The following is a 17,438-nucleotide window of genomic DNA, read 5'->3' as shown; positions in this document are numbered from 1 at the left end:
AGAAGGGAAAATGAGGTATTTCTGCATAAAGGCAGGTGTGATGTAGAGCTGTGCTGATCCCCAGCACGGGATCTGGAGCGATTTGCTCAGTGCACTTCATAGAGCGCTGTTAAATGTATTTGCACTGCTGTGAGCCTCCTGGGTTGTGTGTGCTCCTCATTAACACTAAAGGTTTAATTCATCCCACAGGTGCACGCAGGCAGTTCCTGCTGACACGGGGCTCACCTTCCCACATAATCACATTCTCTCATCACTAGAGCTGAAGTTTTCCATAGGAGGAACCCTGCTAAAGTTAATACCAACCAAGCTAAGGAGGAAGAAAGAAAAGAAAATAATTGAAATGCTTCTTTTCACTAGTAGTTTCTTTCGCTGTTGCTGAGAATGCAGAAACCCAAATTGCTTTCTCCTGCCTTTTTCCTTGTTAGTGTGCTGCTTTATCCTCCTCCAAAGTGGAATATGAGTCCCTTGTAAAACTCTCTTGTTATCAAGCAAAGTGATGGCAATTTCCAGCAGCGACCTGGCTGGATTTGATTTCCAGATGTTTTATTTGTGCGCTGGTGACTGAAGCAGAAGTAACGACTACAAGAAGACGTGTGTTTGTTCTGGGAAATGCCAAAGTCACTGCTGCGTTTTGAATCTAATAAAGAAGGATGGCACTAAAAGGAAGACTGAAGATTGAAAATGACGGGTCCTCCTGCACAGGTTGCAGGATAAAGGCAGCTCTATAAAAATAAAAGCCGCAAACATTGGCACAGCAACTTCTTCTGCTAGCATGGTGGTAATGAAAGTAAATTGAAGGGATGAGGGAAACTTTGCTTTCCTGTTCTTCATAATTTAACGCTTTATATTTCCACTTTAAGACATCTGAATTCGTATTTTGCAAGGCAGGTTGCCCTTTCTCTCTGGAATAACAGCTAGATTACCAAAACCACACATTTTTTTTCCCCTGAGAGATTGAATTATTATGATTTTTTTCTTTTCAGCAACATATTCACCTTTCATTTTTCAATTCTAATCAGCTCCCAGGGTTGAGAAGTAGAAGATCGATTGTCCTCTATCTCCTCTGATTCCATGTTCCTTTGTATTGCCTCTTGATCTTCGCTCTTGCACACAGTTGGTGTGACTGTTGCTACAGGTCCTAGAGCTTATCCAAAGAAGGGCAGCGAAGTCGGTGATGGGTCTGGAGCACAAGTTTTATGGGGAGCAGCTGAGGGAACTGGGATTGTTCATTCTGGAGGAGGCTCAAGAGAAACCTTGTCACTCACTACATCTATCTGAGAGGATGGAAGACGGGAGTTGGTCTCTTGCATCACCTATGATAGGGTGAGAGGGAATGGCTTTAAGCTGTGCCTACAGGAGGTTCAGGTTGGATATTTGGGAAAAAATATTCATGGTGAGAGATGTGAGGCATTGGCACAGGCTGCCCAGGGAGGTGGTGGAGTCACCATCTCTGGAGGTGTTCAAGAATCAGAGAGATGTGACACTGAGGGACATGGGCAGTGGGCAGTATTGGTGGTAGATGAGTGGTTGGACAAGACGATCTTAGAGATCTTTTCTAACCTTAATGATCCTATGATTCTGTGATTTCATGGAGCAGAGAGGTCTAAGGGCTGTCAGAGCACTGATGATGTATCAGATGGGTAGGTGGTCTCTGCAGTTCCTACTGAAAACTCATGAGGCATCCAAGGTGATGAGAGCAGAGTAGGCTCCAGACCTGAGGTGCAGTCCTGCTGTGGGTACCTTTCTGTCATGAAGCAAGGGAAAAATAGCAAGTCCCAGGATAATGCATCGACTAAAATTAATCAATTCACATTAGTGCTTCATTTTGACCTTCAGTTTCAGGTTTTCCACCTGTCCTTGTTCAGTCCGCTGTCTGCTACTTAGAATACCAAAGCTTTTAATGATGGTTCAAGTACGGGGCATTTTTTAATCTGAAGTGTGTGCTGCTTGAAACCATCTGTGGCAGGGTGAGGTTGGAACCTGATGATCCTTGAGGTCCCTTCCAACAGAACTATTCTATTACTCTATGATTCTGTGATCTGAAGTATCTTGTCTCAGAGACTCAGATGAAAGACAGAGGTGCATTTCCTATTGATTAGCCCTAGGCCACTGTCTTTGCTTCCCACTGCTCCTAATCACTCCCCACTCATCTCGTATCTGTATCACTTCTTCCTTAGGCAATATGTATAGAGCCCACATAAATCACAAAGGAGCAGAGCTCTCCTGAAGTCCTAGAATAATATGGCACAGACCCAGATCCTGGTCATGAATGTGCACTGTGGGAAGACTGTTGAATGACGAGCTAAAACATGCCTGTGCTCTATTCTCCTATTAATGATGATGGAATGGTTTGGGGAACAGTGGGGCAAATCTTGCAACTTTTCCAAGGTTTCAGAGGAATAAGGAAAGCAAAATTTGGTCTTTGCAGGGTTTTCTTTTTTCTTTTGTTAGACATGAATAATGCTCAAGAATGCCACTTGTCTTCCAAAAGAAACATACCCTGTACAGGTAGTTCTGCACAGGTAGTGCCCTATAATTTCCCATCCTGTTCATTCTCAGCATGCTCATGGGTGCTTTGGCTGCAGTCTTCCAGCCCAAGGAACATCATTGCTTTCCCATTCTGACCTACCAGCAGAATCCCCTGTGCGCTGTGTTTAAGCAGAAATAGGCCTTGGAAACAGCTCAGATAATTCCACAGTGGGTTCATTTTAGTGTCTGTGCCCATCCTAAGCACTGGTGGAAGCTGCTGCTAACCCTAATCCCTGCCCTCAAAATAAGGCTTCGTGGCTTTCATTCTTCCCTTTCAACTACCCCTCATGTTTCGTGTGGGAATATTTCTATTACCCTGGGCAACTGCCACCAAGAAATCCATCTTCCCTGCCAGCCTCTCCAGCTGCATTTCCCATTGGTAAGCAGCAGGAATACCAGAATATATACATGAGCACACAGGGAAACCATGAGGTCCTCAGGGGAGGGCTCCATGTGGATGAAAACAAATAGGCTGTGGCAGACACCCAGCCTGGGAAACTGCTGTGCAATTAGGTTATTCCTCCTGCTCTGTGCCATTTATGGGTTGTCTACAAGCTTTGCCTGCCCTCAAAAAGACTGAAGGGGGAAAATACTTTTTAAAGTATTGCCCACGGTTTTCCTTCCTGCTTGTTCAGCACTCGTGGAGTGGGAAGGACTCCAGTTAAGTGCTTACAGATTTCTCATGCCAGCTGTTTTCAGACAGGCTTCAGGGTGGTGTTTAATTGAACATTATTATTAATGGAATACTATGTGAATTAGTAGAAAGCATCCAAGCTTCTTTAATACAGTTATCATTTGTATCATTTCTGTGCAGATAATTCTACTAATTCAGCTTGCTTTCAACCATGCCGGCACATAGTGATGATGGTTAATGTTAATTATTTGTGCCATGCTTTGAATCAGACAACAGTAGCTCCGAACATCCCAAAGGAAAAAATAGCACTGTGCGGATAGAGTGAGAAGAAAAAGCATGAATCGACAGAAAGGCCACAATGAGTTTTATCAGTGCTATAACTATAAGCCATTTGGGAGACCTCCGTTTCTGAACCAGGAAGATCACCTGTATGGGAACAATAAATAAGTTTCCTGCCTTTTCAGCTCTCAGCATTTCCCAAGTTCAAAGAATGAATTAGCTAATTCTTTGCTTTCTACACCACATCGTGCAATTAAGATCATTTGACTGAGATAATTAGCAGAGTGTGCTTTTCTCTATGAACAGTCAGAAACTCTGCCCACTCCTGACACAGGTTGCAGCCAACTGCAAGAGAGTTTTCCTTGCTTTTCTTCTGCAGCTCGTTCCTGGTATGGAAGCCCAGCTATGAAATCCAATTCAGGATGCCAGGGGTGTGGTGTTAAGCCAGAAAATGACATTTGAGCTTGAAACACGATATGTTCTCAAATCAAATAAAAAAGTCATTATGTGTAATTTCCCACCTGCCTTTTAATTACTAGCTAGAAGGGCCAATGAGAATTATGTTCACCTTCACCTTAATTGCTTCTTTGCATCTAACTTTCTGCTGTAGGGCTGAAGCTCATGTTTTCACGGGGCTCTGTGTGTATGTGCAATGGGAGGTGTGAGCTCCTGGATCACCTTGTCTGGCTCTGTCAAGCACAGAGACCTGCTACTAGTCCAGTAGACTGCTGGTCTTGGAAGTGGGACTGCACACCTCCATGGGCAGCAAGGACTGTAAACAGGCAGAAATGACAGAAACAATGATATATGACATGAAGATGAAGATTAAACCTTCTGTCATCGAGTATTTTAGGCTGGGGTACTTAAAATGGCTCTATAAATTACAATTTCTTCTTCACTTGTATCCAAAGCATCATTTCAGTCACTCAGTTCTTCCCTTTCATGACTATTTGGCCTCCCTGTATCAGGAAAATATCATTTTCTTTATACTGTCACTGCCACACTTTAGGCTGTAATGTCTCCCTGCTGAGGTAAGGATAACACCACCATTCATGGCTTCTGAGTTGCAAGGAAATGCATTCATGCCATTCACCTGACTTTACATGAGTTCAGTTCACTTACTTGTCATTCAGCACAAATTCCACCTCCCCCTATTGACAATAACGATGTGAGCTCCTTTTCAGGGCTGCCCATGAAGGCAGTTATCGCTGTTCCTGGAGCACCGACTTGCTTTCTCACTCCACAAAGGAAAGCCAGTAATTAATCATGGAGAAAGGAGCTGTAGAACCCATTGCCACAGAAGACTGTTGTGACTTCAGGACAGGTCATTTTTATGAATAACAGTAGTATGTCAAAGTAAATTAAGGTATATAAGTTCAAGCTTGCTTCTAACTACCAATTGCCAAGAAGATACCTGGGGAGGACAAACGACTCCAAGAATTATGAGCTTCTTTATCAGGATCTGAGATAGTTATTAACAGGTCAGCTTTGTCTCTCCACCACATATACTGCAGGTTTCCTCTTTCTTTGTAGCTTTGTTGCATATCCTTCATCCTCTGCCCACCTCTTACATATCTGACTACACAGACAAAATGTATGGGTAGGCTCTGGGGACTCTTATTTCAGCCAGTATTCCTTATGATGCTTTCTTTCTCCATAGTAAATAACCATGCTGATATTCACCAGCAGTTCCTGTACATGAGAGAAACTTGTTCAGGTGGTTGGCAAGAGCTTTTCCCTTATATACCAGTTCTCACTGCTGTGCACTGCAGCCAGTGCTCCCTGCCCAGCCTGAATCTGACAGGCTTTCCTCTCATGCTTTTTCTACCCTTGGCTATGAATTGTATTATGGACACTGATTTCTGTGCTGGTATTGGTTAGAAGCCCGAAACACAGAAACCAAAAGAGGAAAAATGAAAACTATTCCATGCCTGGGGTAACCTCACTGTGTATGTTAGGGTTGTCTTTGTATTCCAAGGCACAGAAAAGAAGGTGATTTAGATCCTGGGATCCTGCTGGGAGGAAAGCTCTTTCTAAGAATAGTTTGATCCTGTTTTCTTCTCCAGTCCGATGCTGTGCTGTATGCCTAGTGGGAATCAGGCTTCTTCCAGCCTTCAGTAGTGATGTCCTAGCATATTGAATGATGAAACTACATCTCAGCAGAGGCATAATGCACTGAATCTGTTTTGCTGCCAGAGTTCTCAAAAGCAATTAGTTTCATGAGTGCACCTCTGTTGTTTGACCTGAATTTCCTCAGTTTTGGTCCCCTGCTTCTTTCCCCACCCCCAGCAGTATTATTTCAAACTCCTTCCTTAATCTTCTAATCCTTGATCTGATGGAAGTAAATAAAACATTTAGAATAGAAGCTGAAGGACGTTTGTGTGCAGAATGCTCAACATAGAGCGAACCTTAATAGCACATTTCCAAGTCTGGCTAGAGCCAGATGGGTTCTTGGGGTTCAACACAACAGGCAGTGGGTGTTGGTTGCTTTGAAAGCCTACCCATGAACACCAGCCTTTGGCTGGAAGTGAAGTTTTCAAAGAACTGAGACATCTCTTCCAGGTCCCCTGCTAACATGGGTTAGCTGAGAGCAACGCTCTTTGCTTTGTACCCTACATAAAAGTGAATGGATGTCAGTAGCTGGACTTACTTATGTATTTATTTATTCCAAATTGACTTCGGTCATGAGTCACCAGGGCTCTGAAAACAAAAGAAAACACAAAATACTGATTTTACAGCCTGAGTTGTTAAACTCAGAAGCTGTTTTGACACTGAGTTTGCAGGGTTATACCTCGGAGCATCGTGTATGTTGCAATATGCCGTATGTGGGAGGCTTTCCATGGGTTTTTTACTGGATTGATGTGAAATCTTTGAGAGGGTTGTGAGGCTGAGGAACACAATCAGAATTGCTTCTGGCCCTCAGGTTGACTAATCAGGTTGTTGGAAAAATGCAGTAGGGTTTAACGATAGCACAATGTTTGTTATGAAGAAGGCTGGCTTGCTTGTCGTACAAAAAACCCAAGGCAGTAGCTGTGTGGGCTATTGGATCGTGCCTTCTCATTTTAAGGAATCTTTGCTGGAGCTTGGCAAGTGAACAGATTTAACCTGTTTATTTCATATACTATTGAGTGTGTACATGTATATATTCACTGTGTATAATGCTTTCAATCTATTTCCCTGTTCAGGAGTATCAGATGCCTTCGGAATATTATCCACTGGAATTTAATCACCACGTTCATCCTGAGAAATGTGATGTGGTTTCTGCTCCAAATGATAGATCACAACATACATGAAAGCAATGAAGTAAGTGCTTGGAGGTGGTGTGGCACGCAGTTTGGGGGTGAGCAGAGATGCTAAATACATTCAGTGGATAGAAATATACCAAAGGGCACATGCACAGAGCATTTTTTCATGCCACTGTAGGAAAAAAAAAAGAGAAACAGATTTTCTAAACTTCCATTTATTTGCTCAATGCTGAATATCAACATTTTTGAAGTCATAATCTGCCCCAAAAAATCTCTCTGATCTTCAGCATCCATTGAGGTTTTCCAAATGTTTCTGCTTAGAAACACAGCATCGAGGTTCTCAAATATTCCCGTCACAACAGCTTGCAGTGATTGCATTTCTGTGCAAAAAAACCCCCATTCATTCCAGAGGACAACACCTCCATGAACAGAAACAGAAATAATTGCTTTGGCTGCTCAGGCTTTCAGTCAGCTACTTTGTCTGATGACAGCAGGCACCTTTCTGTCTGGAGCCTGAGGGATGCTGCAGGAGAAAAGAAATCAGACCTGAAACAGAACAATTTTACCCCTTTATATCTTTGTGGTTCCATTTTTCTGCTAATCATCTTCACTATGAGGTTGTGTGAAATGGGCTGCATCCAGGGACACGTTCCTCCAGGGATGTGAACTCTTCACTCCAGCTCCTGCTGCTTGCTTGGCTTTAGCTCTGCTCCTTCTCTTGATCCTTTGGGGAGAACTGAATCCTTGGAGATGAGCTCACTTAGTTGAGTGGGAGAATAGTACAGCCAACAAAATAGCTAAGAAGAGGTTGCTGCTTCCTAAGTCAGCTTTCTTATGGGTGATTGAGGGCAATGGCCACTCCAAGGGACAGGGCAGATCTATGCAGTTAAAAATGGGAAGGCTGGAGAGGGGCAAGAAGTGGGGCATTTTTTGTGCATAGCATGAAGATGTCTTGATAAAAACAAGATGTCTCCACATTTCCATTTCTCTTTTTTCTTGTTCACTCACGAAACTCCCAACTGATGCTTCTGGTTTGAGTGAGGACATGGCAGCAGTCCCTTTGCTAGCACTGCAATGCCTTATCTTACCCAAAAGCCCAGTAACATGAGGATTTTGAAATGGATTAAATGCATTCACTCATAAAGAAAAATACTCGTTCTCAGTTTTTCTTGGGGAATAATTCTACATTTCCTTGGGGAGTCATTCTTTTTGACAGTCCCCTTTTACAGAGTTTTTTGCTGTTCTCAGTAATATGCTTATAGTGGAATGTTCTGCTTTTCGGACTGTTTCCAGATGGCTGCCTCCACAATAAGCAACTTACCATTGTGTTACGGATACACACATGAGCACAGCCTTCATAGTTTTGTTTTAGAAAGCAAATGGCCTAAAGTGCCCATAGCGTATGAGCTGGATCCCTCACTGACAGCAGGCAGTGTGTGTTCCTGCAGGAGCTTGTTCTGCAGAAATTGAAAAGCTCTTTGAAGAGCTCAGATATCCATTTGTTTGAAGTCAGCTGGGCACTGAATCATCCTTGGTTAACTTTTTGAAGGTCAGATTTGTGGCCTTCCAATATTTGAAGGGAGCATATAAACAGGAGAAGGTATGACTGTTAACAAGGGTGGATAGCGACAGGACAAGGGGGAATGGTTTTAAACTGAGACAGGGGAGGTTTAGGTTGGATATTAGGAGGAAGTTTTTCACGCAGAGGGTGGTGACGCACTGGAACAGGTTGCCCAAGGAGGCTGTGGATGCCCCATCCCTGCAGGCATTCAAGGCCAGGCTGGATGTGGCTCTGGGCAGCCTGGGCTGCTGGTTGGTGACCCTGCACATAGCAGGGGGTTGGAACTGCATGAGCACTGTGGATGAGCATCATAGAACCTGTGGTTCTATGATTCTGTGATCCCACTTCTTGGAAAAATCAACAGCACCGTGATCAAAATACAACCCAACATTCCAAGTTTTTTCTCATATCTATGCATAACTATTACTGTTCAAGGAAATACTCCTTTAAGAAGATGGAGCTTCCATTAGTTCCCTCTTTGCTTTGTGTTTCTGTCATTTTCAGGCTATGAAAGATGGTGAGATGTGAGCTTTATCATCGATAGTTCTGTGCCGTGTGGTTTGCTCTCAGGATAATACTGCCAATATTAATGAAGATTTTTACAGTTATTTTGGAGTAATCCGTTGCACTCAGAGACTCAACCGCGTCTTCAAATGGCACCACAAAGTGCTGAGAAGAACATAAACCAATGAAGGCAAAGGCAGATCGCCATGTGGCTCAGTTTGCCGTTACTCACCTTTTCTCTGCAGCCTTTTTTGGGGGGAGTGAATTATACAAGCCTAGTGGTTGTGCTATTATTGTGATGGAAGTCACAAAACGACGCCTCCGAAGTCAGTGGGAGCAGCGTAATGTATGGCAGCTCATCACGTTATCTCTGTGGGGCTGATCAGAGGAGATGAAATCATACAGTTACAGAAACGTAAAGGACTCTACATGAAAACATTTTGCACAAAGTCGTCATGCTGATGCTGATAAATCAAGAAGGGGAAGTGCTGGAATGGTGGATACATGAGAGGACTGGGATGTCCTCAGGCAAACAAATGAAATGGCGTAAATTAATGAGTTCTGCTAATTGAGTTTATTGTACGATAATAACAAATGCACGATTCCGACAGGAATTGCTTGGAATTGTTAAAATTCATTTTGTTCTGGTTTCCTATGGAAACAGTGCAGAGGGAGATCTGACAACCTTCATGTGTGTAGGTCTGCATGTGGCCCTGCACGTGCACAACCCACGGAGCAATGCCACTCAGTTCTGACAGAGGAGCAACGGGCTGAAGTACAATTAGTTGTATGGTTGGTTTGAAAAGAAGAAAGACTGTGTAAGTGTTACAGCTGAGGGAAAGGGCAGAACAAGAGTGTCAGTGTCACATCAGAACATTTACATGAGATGGAGGCCATGGGGAAAGATTTAATTCATGCTTATGCCTTCTTAGACAGCAAAGGCAAATATGAGACTGAGTGCCTTAGGAAAAATGGTCTTAGTAGTTTGGGAGTCAATCAGGAATGGAACCAGAGTGCTCAGAAGGGTTGTTTCTTTCCCTGTGTTTATTGCAGCTCAGTAAACAGAAGTGATCTCTGCTTGTGGATGCGCCATCATTTTGTGTCTGTGTTTCTCGCCTAATAAATTTTCAGTCCATGGAATTCAGCTGGGTTTGAAAGTGCATCTGTTGCTCTGCTGAATGCCTAGAGATCCTCAGTACGCCGTGCAGATAAAGTCCAAAATGAAATTAACTGAGGGTCAAAAGTTTTGAACTCTTCAGTAGAGTTAATTAAAAGGCCGAAGAATGGTGAGGCTGAAAATGACATCCATGCTACCAGCTAACATAGGCAATTAATGTCCTGCTTCGGGGAATACACAGAATGCCTGCTTGGCCAGGAAGGAATTTTCCCAGACTTGTATGTGTAACGCTATGGAAATCACCATCAGCAGCTACTTAATGATTTATTGATGGGATGTTACCATCTGCCTCTCTGTGGCTAATTGCCTGTTGCACAGCTGTGCTCTCCCTGCACTCAGCCATAGGAGCTGCCTACACTGAGCCTGACCATAAAGTTCAGTTCTGTTATGATGAAATTCATGGCTGTTGTGTGCAGTCCTGCGACTTATAGACTGAAGCACAAATGGCAGGGATAGAGGGGAAGAAGTGGTTGATAAAAACGTAGCTTTAAAATGTCATTATTGCTCCTTCCCTTCAGTGGAAGTCAAATACGGCTGCAACATTAAATTTTATCTTAAATTTCCCTCAAGTTGCTCAGCAGGTAGGTAGTACTGCTCAGGTGGGCACATCTCCTGGCATGTTAGCATCCATACATGCTTGATGCAGAGACTCCTGCATTCTGTGTTCAAAGCCAAGCCTCAGCAGAAAGTCACAGACACAGATGTGAGCTCCGAAGTGCACCTAAGATACCACAGTTCCACACCCCAAGTATAAATGTGCATCCTTTGAATGACTTCTGTCACTGATTTTAAGGGAAGAGCAAAAAATAGAGTTTTCGAAATGGGCTTACCAATATATTAAGATGTTATTTCTTATCTCTTTTCCAGCCTTGGTGTCGATGTATTACCACTGTCTACAATTACTTTGTGGTGACCAACTTCTTCTGGATGTTTGTGGAAGGCTGCTACTTACATACTGCTATAGTGATGACCTACTCCACGGATAAGCTGCGGAAATGGGTCTTTCTCTTCATAGGATGGTGTAAGTGCCTCGTGTGTTTAAATGGTGTTGTATGGGGCTGAGCATTAAAGTGATGAGAACAAGAGCAGCGAGGCAGGTTAAAGGGAAAGGGGGAAATGGAGATGGGAACTTCCCAAGCACGTCTTCAGTGAAATATGTCTGGTTAATAGTAGCTGGGAAGATGTTGAAAAATGAATTTCATCCCCAAATCCAACTAAATCTACCATCTTCTTGCAACCTGGGAAATAAAAATTCAAGCAATACCCACCTCCAAATGCTCTCTTTAAACTTTTTGCCATATAAACTGCAGGAAAATGAAAAGGGACCAGAATTGCCTATAAAGGAACCAAAATGTTCTGGCAGTGTCTGCAGAAAAATGATATCATGTACTTATGTTGTTAATATTTTTATTAACTTTTCTTACTAGAACTTAATTTCTTTCCTTATTGATATCATTCTTTAGAACATAAAGAAGCCGCAGCAATTGCAATGTCTCACATAAACTGAGATAGGACCACTTGTATTTAGTCTTCCAGAGCATTAAGCAAGACTTCCTGTGCTCATCACAAGCCTCTTTCTATATCTGTATCATCATTACATAAATGGGCCGCAATTAAATAATGAATTTGTTGTGTTGTTGCAGGTATTCCTTGCCCAATCATCATTGCGTGGGCCATTGGCAAACTATATTATGAAAACGAACAGTAAGTGATGTTGACATTTGTGTTTATGTGTCTGTCTAAATAAATTAGAAAATTCCTACGGGCTGAACTAAGAATTTAGAAATCAGACTGTTTGGAAAGAGAAAAGGTCAAATCCCCTCCATCTAAACCCAAAAAAATCTCGAATTTCAGAGTACTGTTTGAGCCAGCTCCTAATAGTATCGATACATTCCCAAATCTCCTTAGCCAAACCCCAGTGTTCTCATTTGATAGCTTTGTATATGATTTACAGTCAGGTTAATCTCCTTCAGCCAGAGTTCTGCTTGAGTAAAGCATTGGTGAAAGAGCTGAGTGCTAAAGGGTGTGCAGAATTCAGTTGTCAGCCTGCCAACAATAGTCTGATGGTTGGAACTCTTTCATTTCTGTTTCTGTCATCTGAAAGCAGTAAGTGCATGAAATTGAAAAGTGTGGGAGATAAACAGGCATCTGTGTTGGGATTTTTAACCCAAACTTTGATACTGGTCAGATATAGCTCAGCTTGTACTTTGCAACTGGTGTTTGGATTAACATCTCCTGGCTGTTACAGCCCACTTCTCTGAACCGTAACAGAATTATTTGCTTTGCAAATCTGTTATTCGTGTGACCACCCTGTCTGTTTCTCCGATTAAATGTGTCTGCCTTGTAGGTGTCTGCATCTGCACTAATCTGTGGTGTGATCTTTCTTTTTCTGTGTGAGTGGTTCTGGGCCTCACAGTCAGGTTCCTTGTAGCTGTTGCCTTGCACAGGACAGCATGGAGCTGAATTACTGTGCTCATGATGCAGACTAGGTGGATGGATAGAGAAGCCACTGCATCTTTGGTACCACTGCCTCCTTTCACCATCACCTCTATGCCTGCAATGTGAATGTTAAAGAATCTCACTTTGATGTACCTTACTCAGATCAGAAGAAAGACATGATAGGTTTATACTGGCATGTATGGCACCTTTCAGCAGTGAAGATTAAGCACAGTGTGGCACTGTGAAAGGAAGAAGGATGCATAATACTGACAGCAGGTTGAGAAGGACAAAGTGATGCTGTTCTCTGTTCTGAAAGTCCTTTTGGCTTCTGCTCACACTAGTGTGAGGTGTAATGACCTGGAGCATTAGTGTCAGTGGTGGGTCCAGGCCTCCTGTTCTTCATCACTCTGCTTGAGAAACTGAGACTGCATGCTTGATGTTTTGGTGGCATTCCTTTGGTCTGACACATGCACAAACAGAGGCAGAACTCTTGTAAATGAAGAGCTATTGAGGGCATTAAGCTATAAACCAAAGGTTATTAAATGAAACCTACTGTTCATGTTTGTAGTAATGTCTATGGAGGACAGACTCAGCAAAGTGAATAAACTGGAGCAAAACAAGAAGTGAGCCAGCTGCTGAGAGCCTGTCAGCTGTCATAAATAGTCGGTCATCTTCTCAAGCACATGATATTTCATTTAAACTGTAACGTGAGTTGTTTGGATCCTGAACTGGGGTTCATGTTAAGCAATTCATGGTAGCTTGAAAGGTTAGAATAATGCACAATTGCTCTTCAGTATCGAGGGAGTGTTTGTTTACTGTTGTAGAGATAAAAAAGAAAATGGCTTTTACATATGTAATTTCACACAGCTGGGATTAAAATTCTGACGCACTGTGTCACTGTCAGTGTTTCAGATTTCCCTTTTTGGTTTTAAAGAAACGTGTAGTGAAGGTTTTACTATAAGAATAAGGGCTTATGTAGGATTTGGAGCAAGAGTCGCCAGCTAAGGCCTCAGTCTGGTAAATTAGACTGAAGGTGTGAAGTGCAGTGTAATAAATGTAGATATATGTAATGTCATCATCTTACTATTAATGGGCAGATTAGAAATGTTTATATTGCAAACTAACTTAATTATAGCATAACGGGATGAGCACCTTCCTAGAAAAGCTTTCTGTATCTTTTTTTTCTCTACTGACTTCAAAAGGAATCTGGATAGTCAAGCTTGCCTGTATTGTAGAAGCCTACTTTGGCAACAACCCGATTCCCTCAAATTTTGTGAAGGTGTGTTTATATGCATGTTATTTCAATCCATACAACCTTGGTCTGGTACTGAGCTTCAGACAGCACATGATTAGTATTTTGCTCTTCAGCATGAAGTTAAGCAATATTTGAATTCCAGAGAGCAGTGAGCAGCCTTTGCTCTGTAACCTCATCTGTGCTCTACCAGCACCCTTCCAGATTTTCTTTGGATTTCTCCTAGGCCCACAGAGCGCTGCTGCATGTCTCAGTCTCTTATTGGTCCCATCTGAATTCTTCTGCTAGAACAGCCAGCTTCCTAGAAACTCCTTATCAGCTTCTGGTTCTACAGTTTTCAGTCAATCTGTAAGAGCCGCCTCAAAATGCCCTTCAAAAACATCTCTCAAATCCAAGTCCTGGAGAGTTGCATTTCATGCCTTGGCATATCTTAGACTTCAATTTTATTTCATTTCTTTCCATTTCTCTAATCCAAGTTTCATTCTATTAAAGCTGCCTTGGGGATTCTTCTTGGAAGAGGAATTGGCTGCAGAAAGTTCCGTATTCCAAGTCTCACTCTTACTGCCAGATTTTGGGAGATCAGTTGCAAAATTATCAATTTACAACTAATTTGTAGCCAGTGAACCAGGGAATAACAGATGTGTTTTATACTTACAAAATATTCAAAGCCCGTCATTCATTTAAACCTTAAAATATTACAGAAAAGCAAACAGTTTGGTGGGACTGAATTGTCTTCCTGGAAGCCTATTGCATGTCTCAACGTTTCTTTGGGTTCACATTGATAGGAGAATTTTGCAAGTAATGCAGTCATTCATGTTTGTAAAAACAGATCTGCATCTGTGCCAGTGGTCCTCTTGGCTCAGTGGTTGCCCTTGTTTTCATGTCCCCAGCCCCAGTAGCCTTTTATTTAGTGACAAGACTCATGCAGAGAAGACATCATTTTTGCTGTGTAGATTTGCGTAGCATTCACTAAGAGAAAAAGCCCTCGTCCGCTTGAACTCCAAAACCAACTTCCTAAGGGACAAGATCTGGAGCTGCAATGACTTAAGCCTTGGGGCGTTGATGACATCGTGGCAGCAAAGTTGTCTCTGCTTGGTGGGAGCATTATGTAGACTGTGTGGCTGTGTCTGTAGTGCTAAATTAGATGAGCCTGGAATCACTAGTGGGACCACAGTTCAAACAGAATGGACTGAGTAGTCTGCAGACTACTGGGAAGATCATATTTCTATTATTTCTAGATCATACCAGCTCTAGATTTGTTTCCCATGGGTTGTCTGGGAGTTGGCTGTTGTCTGGACTGCAACAAAACTACACCAAGGACAACACAATGGTGTAAATCATTGATTCTATGCCCGAACTTTGTTTCTGTGGTTTACTTCTGGTTTGATTTAACCTAAGTTCGTTCCCTTTTAGTAATGTTGGATCATTTATTTGCTAGCTTTAATTTCTTTGTACTAAGTGCTGAATTTGGTGTACACCAGCTTGGTTCAAAGCCAATTCACCCAGTACCTTATTTAGACATTATTTCCTGGCAAATTGAGACACATTTGATACAATAGCCCTTCCTTGAAGGGTGCCTGAGCGCTGCAACAAATAACAGATTTGTTCCTTAAAATTAATCTCTCTTTCACCCCTTTCAGACACAGAAGGTTACATCTTTTGTGTCCGCCTGATAGCTGGTTATCACTTTTCTTGGAAACAGTTATATAGGCAATGATCAAAAACATAGCTGAAGTGTTAATTTTCTGAGGGGCTGCGAAAGTGGAGCTCAGACCTGTGTCCAAAACAAAAGAAGGCTTTGTAGAGGAGAACTCCATCATTGATAGCTATATACATAATTAAAGAAGTTCGAGGATAACATCTCTCCACAGTGTCCTTGATATTACAACCTGCCTTCATTCCTTTTGTAAACAGTTTTCTCATTTGTTTTGTTTCTTGCAGATGCTGGTTTGGAAAAGAACCAGGGAAATATATCGACTACATATATCAAGGGCCAGTGATTCTTGTTCTTCTGGTAAGGATTTATGTGGGTGGAAGGACACTGCCATCTTCCATTGAGGGATATTTCATAAGCACCCGTGATGTTCCACTTGTACTTTCAAATGCAATAAGACACAAACAAGGCAAAGCACCTTCACCTTGCTAGCTAACACTGCAGGTCAAAAATTGCTGTGGTCTGTTTTTGGTTGTTTCCTTGACCTTAGGGCTTCTTCTCTCCTTTCTTTGTAAAGCTGTTTGCCTTCCTTTGTGGAAGGATATACAAAGGAAGCACAATCAAAAACAGTAAGCATGTGATAATGTCTGCTTCTCCACTTGAGGCTCTTGAGAGCTAGATCACTTCCATCCTGCATATTGATTAAAAAAACATTAGTAATTGTGGTAAGGAATTGCATTTCCTTGTGTAGTCATCTGCATCTCCTCTGTCCCCATTATTGCAGTGTATGAAGGCCTTCACACTTTAACTTTCCTTCTCAGAGCTGCACACAGTTAACAGGCTGTTTATCTGGGTAGCCAGCACTCTGTTCCTTGTGCCAACCAACAGCAGGCAGAGAAGGTTGGGAGCTTATTGATAAACCATTTTGGACCTTCAACATAAACACAGTGATGCTTTCTCAGAATATACTCTGTGTGGATGGGTGAGATCAACCTTATTAGAAAGGACAATACTGAACAAAAGCCAATCTTCTTCTACCACTCTTCATTAAGATCCAGCTGGGAAGAAGGCAGCTGTCCTGGCGGAGTTCCCAGGCTCAATGGATTCCCTTTCCCTTAGGGCACCAAGAAGGGCTGTAAATGTCCTTTATGCTGCTCCAGCCTCCATGGAGTGGGTATAAATGTCTCAGAGCTTTTTCAAGGCTAAGAACCTTTTTCGAAGTTAAGCCTTGAGCTCTCACCTTGTCAGGTCTGTGCTTTTCATGTGATTCTGTATGAAAACAACTTCTCTGTTGCCTAGGAAGTCAACTACTAATCTAAATGTTTCCTAACCTGGATGTAGGAAAGTTAATTGCTGAATTAATGGTTAGGATGAGGAAAATAGATCACATTGCATGTAGCTGGAAAGAGATAAAAGGTCTGGTTTTATGCCTGAACTGTGGATCTACCATAGATATTTTGTGTCTCTCTAGAAATCCATAAGGTCTGTAAAATCCTTGCATGTACTGCTGGTTGGATACCACAGGTAGGTCAGAATCATAAGAATAACTTTTTCTTCCCCATAATGTCACCAGAGAGGGATGACAAATGGAAGAACAGTTGGAGGCTCTATCTGAGCAGGCCTTTTTCTCTGCCTGTAATTTAGAGCAGCCCTTAAAACCCTTTAAACCAAACCAATAACCAAACCAAGTCCTGAGCATACCCCATAGCTAGCAAGCTAGTAACCAACCAACTGATGAACCTGACCTATTAAACCATTCCACACTGGCTTGCACTTGAGTTCTAATTAAAGCACCAATAAGCCAGCAACAGAAATTGTACAGTGGGGTAGGGAGAAGCTGATAAAATGTAGACATGTCACATAAGGTAAAGCCCTTTCTTTGTTTTCCTCATGCTTCTTCCCATCAGAAGGTATTGCAGAGTGAGGGAAGGAGCTCTCTGCAAATGTATGCTGAAAGGTGAACCTAAAAACTCATGTTACAGTACAGCCCTGATTACCAAAATGTGTTGTGGTTTTTGGCTCTTCTTTAAATAACTGTTGAGTCTTATGTTTGTAATTAAGGATGCGTGGCTTTGCAATGTGTTGAAGCAAGCTGACAGGCTCACGTTGGATTGTTATGCAAGTTAAACTGTACGTAATGAGTCAAGCATCACTTAGAATCACA

The 17,438-nt window shown here is 42.3% G+C and overlaps 1 protein-coding gene across 4 annotated transcripts in view; it reads left to right on the top strand.

Annotated features, from left to right (window-relative positions):
• The window catches only part of CRHR2 (corticotropin releasing hormone receptor 2), a 108,742-nt gene that overhangs the window by 68,001 nt on the left and 23,303 nt on the right, over positions 1–17,438 (top strand). For all 4 annotated transcript variants that reach the window (XM_015852925.3, XM_085539073.1, XM_015852926.2 and 1 more), the window contains 4 exons: positions 6,628–6,745; positions 10,797–10,950; positions 11,573–11,633; positions 15,562–15,634. In XM_015852925.3, the coding sequence (XP_015708411.2) occupies positions 6,628–6,745; positions 10,797–10,950; positions 11,573–11,633; positions 15,562–15,634 (406 nt within the window). The remainder of the gene's footprint in view (positions 1–6,627; positions 6,746–10,796; positions 10,951–11,572; positions 11,634–15,561; positions 15,635–17,438) is intronic.

This window comes from Coturnix japonica, chromosome 2 (assembly GCF_054131305.1).
Source record: "Coturnix japonica strain WE chromosome 2, WE-NBRP24, whole genome shotgun sequence".
NCBI classification, from domain to species: Eukaryota; Metazoa; Chordata; class Aves; order Galliformes; family Phasianidae; genus Coturnix; species Coturnix japonica.
This window is presented reverse-complemented; position numbering and strand designations above follow the sequence as displayed.